The 10,455-nt window shown below is 33.8% G+C and overlaps 1 protein-coding gene across 4 annotated transcripts in view; it reads left to right on the top strand.

The window, feature by feature from the left end:
* The first annotated feature begins 1,663 nt into the window (after positions 1-1,663).
* The window catches only part of AKT3 (AKT serine/threonine kinase 3), a 264,755-nt gene continuing 255,963 nt past the window's right edge, over positions 1,664-10,455 (top strand). For all 4 annotated transcript variants that reach the window (XR_011490377.1, XM_070474384.1, XM_070474383.1 and 1 more), the window contains exon 1: positions 1,664-1,807. Coding sequence is in view for 3 of the 4 variants with exons in the window: in XM_070474384.1 (XP_070330485.1) it covers positions 1,762-1,807 (46 nt within the window). In the remaining variant the exon portion in view is untranslated. The remainder of the gene's footprint in view (positions 1,808-10,455) is intronic.

Genomic DNA, 10,455 nt, shown 5'->3' with positions numbered 1-10,455 from the left:
CACCAAGATTCTAATATCCCTTTTGATTCTGTACAGTAGTTAGACTGGAATGATTTTGAGGACAGTCTTGGTCCAGCCTGTAGTAACTGCCCTCAGCCCCCTGGCACATGACTGGGGTGGTCTTCTATTCAGCCACACAAACTTTGTCAGGCTCTTTTGAGAGAATGGTAGTCTTATTTCCTGACTGCTAAATGATTAGGCTCTGTACTTAAGGTGCGTTGGAAAAAGAACTGTAATTCATTTCAGTACTAGCTAGGAAGTCTAACTTTGAACTTATTCCTATGCACTGTTTATCAAAGTCATATTTCAGAAAATACTGGGTTGCCCAGAAAGTTCATTCGGGTTTTTCCCTGTTACAGAAAAACTCAAACTTTTTGGCCAATCCAATAGTATAATTCTATAGTCCATCCATCCATTTTTTCTGGTTATCTAAAATTTATACCTTGGTTCCTGTATCATGTTTCTTGGTCCCTTTTTGTGGAGCTGCTTTAACTCAATTGTACTTGACATTTTCTCTTTGAGAGAGACGAGAACTAGCCTGTAAAACTCATTGAGGTATGTATGTGAGGATATTTTTGAGGACTTTTGTTGATTACACTACAAGATCTCTTATAAAGATTCATGGGTTAAATTTCAGATTTTTGTCCCAGGAAAAATTTTCTTCTGAACAACGTATTTTCTTTTAAAAAATATTTATGGATACTGTAAATAATGAAACTGATTTTATTTCCTTATTTGCATTGCTTCCTGAAAGTTTCATGTTAAATTTGTGGTCCTTCTTTCACAAATATGTAGATTTTTACCCTGGTGGCTTTTTATCTTTGCTTAAAGTCAAAGAATGTGGGCTTCTGAGTCAGATCACATTCAGATCTTGGTGCCGCCATTCATTAGTTGTTTTTAAATCTGGGAATCAGCTTGATCTCTGCAAGCCTCAATTTCCCCGTCTGTGAAATGTAATTGTGCCCTCACAGGGTTGTTGTGAAGATTACCAGAGAATAAGTGATGTTACAGTTCTTGACATGTCTTGAATACGCCATACTGTTTCCCACTTTCATGTTCCCTATGTTTCAATTCACCTACTTTAAAAAATAATTGATTTTATATTATTTATAATATTTTACTTATTGTAATCTACCTAAGATATTTCTTGGAACAAGGCAGAGTAAGCATACATAAATGTTGGTTTCTTAGCACATTGTTTTTTACATAAAATCTAGCAATTAAAAGCTTTCACAATTGTTTTGCCATAACTATTTCAAAATTTACTGAGATTTTGAAACTAAACATACATGAAGATTTACTTTTAGTCTGTCTCACTTTCATTTTCTTCCCCTTTCACCTCAAACACCCATCATCAAGTCAATTTTCTGTACTCTTTGAGTAGATATGACAGTGGTTAAGACTTTTTTTTTTGTTGAAACCTCTTAGGTTAAAAGTTTCACTATCATTTGAAATCTGTCACAAGACCAGAGAAGTGCATTCATTGTAAAACTACTTAATAAATAGGTTCCGCAGTTTGAAGAGCTAGACTTTTATGTGAGGTCAGGTCAGTTGAAGACATTTACAAAGAATTAGTTGTTTGTTATTGCTATGTGAGTTGCAAGAATGGAAAAAAAAGAAATTCTTTCTTCAATACTTCCTTCCAGGCTGAGTCATCACTAGAGAGTGGGAAGGGCAGCAGCAGCAGCAGAGAATCCACACCCCAAAGCTGGTGTCACAAAGTACCATTTCTCCAAGTTGGGGGCTCAGAGGGGAGCCATCATGAGCGATGTTACCATTGTGAAAGAAGGTTGGGTTCAGAAGAGGGGTAAGTGTTCAACAAAACTGAGAACAATATGGTTGGTAAGTGTGCTCACGCTTAGTTGTGTTCTGGAAATCAGTATCTTCCTAATGTTGGAAACAAAGTAAACTGGCATACTATGTCCACTAAGATAGAAAGGATATTTAGCATGTATTAGGAGTTTGCTTGTTATTTCGGAATTCTTTGTAATACTTGATTTTGATCATTTATAATCAAGTTATGAAGGTTTGGCTTATCTGGTATGTTGTGTGCACGTACGCTACAGAAAGTTTGTGTTGTATTTTCTGTATTGTCCACAGATTCTGCGATCCAGAGAGATGTCTATAGATGTCTAGAAAAATGTCTAACTTGTGTGCATTTAAAGACATGTAAATATAAGTACTCACTGATATTAAGCCGTTTTTGGGTGGTGGCAGGGAAGATGATTAAAGTAGTAAAGAGGCAGGATTCTCTCACAAACTCATGGATTCAGTAATCCTGTAGTTAGATAAGTCAGGTCCTAAAGTAAAAGACCTGATGAGGAAAGGGAATGTGTATGTGTGCCCGCGCATGTATGTTTAATTTTGTATTTTAATTTTTCATGATCTACTTTTATTATTTCTTATTTACTCCTATTTTAGATAAATAATTCAAATGCATTATTATTCCTTTTTAATGCTAAAAAAAGCCTCTTGAATGTAAAGCTTAGTTTATCCTCCATGAGATCACCTACTAATGAGGTTAATGTGCTTATTTTGAAATCTAGACTAGAGTTTAGACTAGTTGCCAGGCAACTACTGTTTATCCACATGGCCAAATTCAGTAGGATGAAGATGGCTCCATTTTCAGAGCTTTAACTTCTTGTATATCTGTTTTCTAGTTAAAAGTTTCCTCTTAATAATTTTGTAATTTTTAATATTCTTTGAAGCTTTGTAGTTACTATTTAGGCTCAAAAGATGTCAGTAGTTAAATATGATTACATATTAATGAGTTTTTAAAAAATAAGCCTTATTGAGTTGTAATTTACATACAATAAAGTTCACCTGCTTTAAGTGATAAATGTTGCTAAATTTATACACTAGTGTAACAAATGCTACAACCATGATGTAGAACATCTGTTTTCCCAGAAAGTTCCCTCATTCCGCTATGCACTCAGTCCTCTTCCTTGAACCCTGGCAACCACTGATCTGCTTTTACTATAATTCTGCTTTTCTAGAATTTCGTATAAGTAGACTCATACAATATGTAGTCCTTTGGGTCTGATTACTTTTACATAATATAATACTTTAAAGTTCCCTCTGTGTTGCTGTATATATCATTAGTTTGTTCCTTTTTGTTGAGTAGTATATCATTGTCTAGATATACCACAGTTTTTCTGTTCACCGGATGGTGGGTTGTTTCTAGTGTTTGGCTGTTATGAATAAAGTTGCTGTGATCACCTGAGTACATGTCTTTGTGTGATGTGTGTTCCTTTTTCTTGGGTATTAACCTAAGAATGAGATTGCAGAGTCATATGGTAAGTATATGTTTAACTTTATAAAAACTGTTTCCCAAAGTGGCTATTTGTATTGTTAAAGTTTAATTTTTCCCATGTTATTCTCATAGTATAAATTTGGAAAGCATTTTCATATTTCAATGCTGTATGAAAATTATTTAAAAAATTTTTAACTTGTCTGTTACATTTATATATTTTTTTCCTACTTTTTTGGGGGGGGATGGCAAATCATTTAAACCTTTTGGAGTTTTATTTTATTAATCTCAAATATCTGCTCTCACAAGATAGTTGTGAGGGTTAAGTGAGATAGTGGATGTGGATGTGTTCTGACAATTCTTAAGGTATTACTATCACCGCATCTTATCAAGGTATTAGGAGTGGTTCTTGAGTCTTATTTAACTGTGTCTTGTCTGAAATACTAAAATAGAAGTTTGGTATGTCGTCCATGGGGTACAGAATAAAGAAAAAATGAAAGTGAATTCTCAGTGTTTTTCCTGTATTGTTTAGTGAATATGATTGTAATGAGTGTGTGTGTGTGTGTGTGTGTTTATTTTGGGAAATAATGGTCATATAAACATAAGAGTTTGAGGTACACAGGGTATAGAATGAGAAGTAACTCTATCTCTTCCAGCTAGTTTCTCTCCTTAGAACTTTTTTATTTTTAATTCTGCTGATTATTATCCCAGCTTTCTATATATGCTAAACCTTATTTTTGATGAATCTTAAGTAATCTAGTGTATCTTCATTGAGAAAAATAAAAAAATTTAACTTTTAATACCTATTTTCTCCCTTCTGTTTTTTTATTATTTGGTGTTTGTGGTTAAACTTCTAGCTTTTGCATTATTAATTCTAGAAAGTTTTTAGACATTGACTGTAAACTTGCCACTTTATAAGTTGAGAAAAAGTGATACCCCTCCCAATCTTTTCCTTTGAATTCCACATTCCCTTCCCATTTTATGTTGACTGTAATGTTGGTTTTATATTTTTAAGGCTTACAATAGTTGCTGCTTCTAAAAAGCAGTAGTCTGTATTATGATTGTGGATGTATTACTGCTAAACAAAGTAGTATGATGGGGCCCTTAGAGAAGAGGTGGGTTTTTATTGATATTTTTATTGATATTTATTTTTATTGATATCAATATCAATATTGATATTTCTATTGATATTCAGGATCATTCCATACTTTAGTTTGGCTTCTCATATGGCATATCACTTTTTTTCTGGATTTTCCAACGACCACATTTTCCCCCTGTTGGTAGAAGGGCCTTCTTCATCATATGACATGGTTATCTAGCTTTTTAATCATACTATTTGTGGAAGTTCTAAGATAAACTGACTTTTCTGAGAATGATGTTTAGCTAGTGTCACATTATTTAATTGCATTCTTGGATAAGTTCTTTGCTTTCTTAGCTCTCATGTCTTTCCTCTTTTTGTTTTGGATTTATTTTCAGTGTTTCTAGAGTATTTTCTGAAGTCACTTTTTCAGAAAGAACGTTTGTGGGTGCTTGTCAACACCATGTTTGAAATGTCATTTTCACTTTTGCACCTGTACATGCCTTGGCTGGGTGTAAAATCAGGTTTAAAATAATTTTTCTCCAGCATTTTGAAGGTTGCATTTCACTACCTTTTATTAATGTTTTACTGATAAGAGATTTGATGCTATTATAGAGGAGTATTTTTGTAGGTAACCTGATTTGTATTTTGGAAGCTTTTTGTGTTGATGCCTTTTTATCCTTGGCATTATAAAATTTGAAGAGGATGAGTTATAGTCCTTTTAAATTTTTTCTGTAAAGCATTTGTTAGACCCTTTGAAAATGTGAGCTATGTCTTTAGTTCTGAGAAATCTTCTGTATTTCTTTCATTATTTTTCCCTTCTATGTTCTCTGTGTTCTTTCCACATTGTTTCCCCTAGAGCTTCTATACCAAAGTCTGTTTTAAAGTTTTTCTTTTGTTTTACATCTCTTTGGGTTTTTTTGTCTGTTTGTTCTGAGAGATTTCCTTGACTGTTCCATAATTCTTTATTGAACTACTTATCTCAGCTCAAGTTCAAGTTCGGTCCTCTGACTCTTTGTGACCCCATGGACTGCAGCACATCAGGCCTTCCTGTCCATCACCAACTCCTGAAGTTTGCTCAAACTCATGTCCATTGAGTTGGTGATAAACATCCAACCATCTCATCCTCTGTCATCCCCTTCTCCCACCTTCAATCTTTCCCAGCATCAGGGTCTTTTCAGATGAGTCAGTTCTTCGCATCAGATGGCCAAAGTATTGGAATTTCACCTTCAGCATCAGTCCTTCCAATGAACACCCAGGACTGATCTCCTTTAGGATGGACCTCTTTGCAGTCCAGGGGACTCTCAAGAGTCTTCTCCAACACCACAGTTCAAAGGCATCAGTTCTTTAGTGCTCAGCTTGCTTTATGGTCCAAGTCAGCTATTACTTTATATTTCTGGGAATTTGCGTCTCATCCATGGTCACTTGCTCTTATTTTATATACATATATAGATAATGCAATTTTTAATCTTAGGACACCAAGTAGGTTTTGAATTTTTTCTCCTCATCAAATAACTCTTCCAATTTGTTTATTCTGGTTCTTTTTGATGGTGCTAGTTGTTTCTTCAGGTGTCTGGTCATCCTTATTTGTCTGTGTATACTTCTGAATGAAAGACCAGAATTACAGATAGTGCCCTCTCTTTTTACAGAGTGGGGATAATAATGTTTTGTTTTAGTCAGGCAAATGTCATATAGTCTGTTGCTGTTTGGCTGTATTTTGGTTCAAAGAATTTATTCTAAAGGATTGTTATGATTTCCTGCTTGCTTATTACCCTGGGTAGATGATTATCACCTGAACTTTGGTGTACTCATTTGAAAATAAATATAATAGCTACCTTCTTTACCTCACAGTGTGATTGTAGGCATTACAAGATAATTTATTTAGAGGAGTGGTTTCAGACTTTTAAACTATAAATAAATAAATATAGAAAAAGTCGTAATATAGTTCTTTGTCAGTCATTTTTCTCAAATTTCTATTTATGTATCAGTTACTAGCTCCTGTCCAGGTATAATCTCATTGTATTTGTACATTTAATGTGAATAAGTTGCTCTTTAGCTAATATCTTAGAATAGGGAAAGAAAGACTTAAAGATAGTTATTGATATTATGTAGGATGCACGCTTTTCTGACTGTGGCTATTAGTGATAAATCAGTAGTGAAAACTTTTTCCTCTACTTATCCAAAATCATGAGTATTGAGATAACTCATTAATTTAGTATTGTTGGTGTTAGAAATTACAATGAAGGAAGTATCAGTTGCAAACTGGAGTATTACCTGCATTTTCCTTCTTCGTGGTCCTAGGAGAGCACTTAGCAGTTTGGTTGCACTCAAATGCCTCAAAATAAGAGGCATTTGCGTGTATATCAGACACTTCTTAAATCACTGTCTTCAGAGATCAGCCTGTGGGTATACTCTGGGTAACTTAAAATCTTTAAACTAGGTGTCAGAAGTTTTGCTTTCTTAGTTTGCATTACAGCTAGTAGTAATATTTGCTCTGAAGAAACTTACTGTTATTAATAAAATGGGAAATTTTAACCTGCTTAAAAGGTCTAAATTCTAGAAATATGTATATTTTAATAATGTTGCATAAGTTATTGTAGTTATTGTAGTTCATACAAATTTGTTTGGTTAATAGTACTGTTTCTTAAAAACCTAAGTAGTCTATTAATGTGGAGAGCCAGTTCCTTTGATAGCAAGATAAAATTTGTAATGTGTTTGTAGTCAACTCATCATCTTACTGTTTTGAAATTGGTACAAATCTAAGCGGTAGTTTTATCATTAAAGCATTTTGATTGATGAAAATGCTGCATGATGTGTCAATTCCTTACACTTTTTGTTGTATTAGTATCTAACAAATTGAACTTCATGTTATGTTCTGTGTGTGTAACCAGCTTGTGTTTTCAAAGAACTTTTTCCCTAGTTGCCTTGTGACTATTATAGTTTCCATTCAGGGACGTCCATTGTCCATAAACTGTGTCCTTTGAATATTTGTCTTACATTGTATGAAATGGTTTGCTTAGATGAACTAGAATGTTAGTATTTGGTGATTCTTAACTAAAACTTTATATGTTTATGAGTTTTTTCACAAAACAGCTTAATCCCAACTGTGCAAAGTACACCTCTGTAGCAAAGATTGTAAGATAGGTTATGGTTTAATGCATGTTGTGATCTAGTCAGTTGTGTTATTACAGAGAAAACAAAGATGCCTTTTTTGGGGCTGCTTTTCTAAGTCCAAAGGCCTTTCCTTCTCTTTTAATTTGTATGTACTTATGTACATTTTGTTCATATTTTATTCCCAAAGTGACTTTTGAAATAAATTATAAAGTGATTAAGAAAAGAGAAAATGACAGCATGACTTCCTGTTTACTAGTCAGTAGCAAGCATTTCCCATAGAGAGTAAAGAGCTGCGGTAGTGACTGCATAAACCACATTGTAGATTAGAGAAGCTCACTTGGACTATTGACATTATAAAAGGAGCAGAAACATGGAAAAGTTAAATTTATTTTCTAATTGCATTAAACTTGGGGATTTAATGTATCTACAGTGATGTGAAATTTGTTCTTCCTATTGTTTCAATGTATTTGTTTTGAAAGTGTTAACCAGGTCAACCAAATGGAGAGAAACCAAATGGAGAGAACCATCAAATAGCTTTCATACACGTTCTAGAGTGTAAAACAATTGAGTTTGTGTATTGACTTTGTATTCTACAGTCTCGTTAAATTCACTTTTTAATGTTAGTTGACTTTAAAGGTTTTGTGTTGTTAGTCAAGTCATCTGCAAAGAGCCACAGTTCTGTTTCTTCCTTTCCAGTCTTTATGCCTTTAATTAAATTTTCTGGTCTTATTTCACTGGCTACGACCTTTAGTACAGTGTTGAGTGTAATTGATGAGAGTGGACATTTTTGCTTTACTTCTTAAGTTTCATATTAGCTGTAGGATTTCACTGCTGCCCTTTATTGAATTGAGAAAGTTCCTTTCTATTCGTAGTTTGCTGAGAACTTTTATCATGAGTGGGTATTCAGTTTTTTCAAGAGATTTTCCAGTACCTGTTGAAATGACCATTTAACTTTTCTCATTACTGTTTTAATATGTTAATATGGCATAGTACTTTGATTGCTGGGATAAACCCCATTTGGTCATGATGTACTGTTTTTAATATATTAACAGTTTTAATTCACTAATATTTTGTTAAGGATCCTTTTATACATTTATCAAAATATTGATCTATAATTTTTATTTAAAGTTTTGTATAATAGTTATGCTAGACTTATAAAATAGGTTGAGAATACCCCCCTTGATTTTTGAAGGAATTGGCAAAAGATGAGTTTAGTTTTTTCCTTATATGTTTGCTAAACTGCAGTCAGTGAAGCCATCTGGGTTGGAGCTTTTTAAAATAATACATTCAATTTATTTAATAGATACAGGAGTCTTCAGATTTTGTTTCATCTTGTGTAGTTTGAGTAAATTGTGTATTTTAAGGAATTTGTTCATTTCCTCTAAATTGATTTATTGTCTGCTAACCTGACTTTAGAGTTTTCCTGAAGTTGATTTCTCTTGACAGCTCTTTTTCTTTGCCTATGATTGTATTTTCTTGTTACTTCACATGTCTGGTATATAGTTCATTGTGTTGATGTGTTATACAGACTCTTGATCTCTTATTTCCTACTAATGACTACTGCTTTTTGTTTTAATTGATACTTACCTCAATTTTATTGTTTCTTTACTTCATTTTCTCTGTTGTGAAAAGCAGTTAAAATCTCTGCTTTTTTCCTCGATGTTTTTGCTTTCTGTTTTTAGGCTCTTCTTTTCTTTTCTTTTTTTTTAATGCATGGATTATTCAGGGGTTAACTAGAATTTGGGCAGAGTTTACATGTAGGTTTTGGGGCTCCTCCTCTGTGTTTTCCTGTCTTGTGGGGTATTCTCATTTTCTAGTCATGAAAAGTTTTTGGCAGCTCTGAGCTCCAATCTGACTCCTTTAACCAACATGACTGATTTTTTGTCAAAGTTTTATCCACACTAATCTCAAGAAATGGTGAAGCCCCTCAAGCAACAAGTCATATAAAAATGTAAATCTCATTCGGTACAGTCAGTTCTCTTCTTTCAGGGGTAACTTTCCCCAGTTTCTGCTTACTTTTGGTGCTTTCCACTGCCTTCAGATAGTTTTTATTTTAGTATTTTGTACAGGATTTATAGCTTTAAGTATGGGAAAGTTAGCTTAATACATGTCACCCTACAGTCAATGAAAATGGAACTCTGCTAGACATATGTTTTAAAGTATAGATGTAAAGTTGTTTTAGCTTTGTAAGTCACTAAGTTTTGTTATTTGTTATTTTAAATTACTCATAACAAATTAAGAGGAGTAGAAACTTCATCTGTCTGTATAACCGAGGAAACTAATGGTTTAAACCATCTGAGCTCCAGTCACCTGGAAACATAGCTAAACCTTTTTTCCAGTAAATTTATAGAATTTTAAACTAGAGGAGTCTTTGGAAGTTGTCTAGTCTTATACCTGTTTATCTTACAGTTTAGAAAACAGGTCAGTTTTGGAGTTGAGGCAGAGCAGGACCAGTAGTGGAATTACTGTATTGCCAATTTTATGATACTTCATATTTTGTTCCTTTCCTGTCACTCAGGAATATACTGTAGTTCTTTTTTAAAAGCTGTTATTAGTACTTGATGGGGGAGTAGGTGAGAACTGTTGAACAGGAGGCTTTAAAAATCTCTAAGAATGGGAAAGGGAGTAGCTTCCATCTGTTGGAAACCTTGTAACCCAGTGGGGAGTACAGGGATGCTGTACCTGTTGAATTTACTGTGTTCGCTGCCTTGGAGAACCTGATACTGATGTGATGACTGTGCACCTACTACTGTATTTTCTTAAAGATATGTTTTTGCTTATGCCAGTTTTTCTGCTTGGCATTTTCTTCCCTTCTGTCTTTGTCAGTGAAAATCCTTCATTTTAATTTTAATATCATCTTGATATTTTCCCAGATCACAGCCTTATAGAGTGAGGATGACTTCTCTTCTCTCTAACGCATTTATGCCTTGGCTTCCTTTAGGCTTTTGGTTGACTAGTTATTACATAGATACATTATTTTACCTTCTCCATTGTAAACTCCCTGAGGGCAGGA

This window comes from Odocoileus virginianus, chromosome 11 (assembly GCF_023699985.2).
Source record: "Odocoileus virginianus isolate 20LAN1187 ecotype Illinois chromosome 11, Ovbor_1.2, whole genome shotgun sequence".
Classification (NCBI taxonomy): domain Eukaryota; kingdom Metazoa; phylum Chordata; class Mammalia; order Artiodactyla; family Cervidae; genus Odocoileus; species Odocoileus virginianus.
The sequence above is the reverse complement of the archived record's forward strand: the minus strand, read 5'-3'. Positions and strand labels throughout refer to the sequence as shown.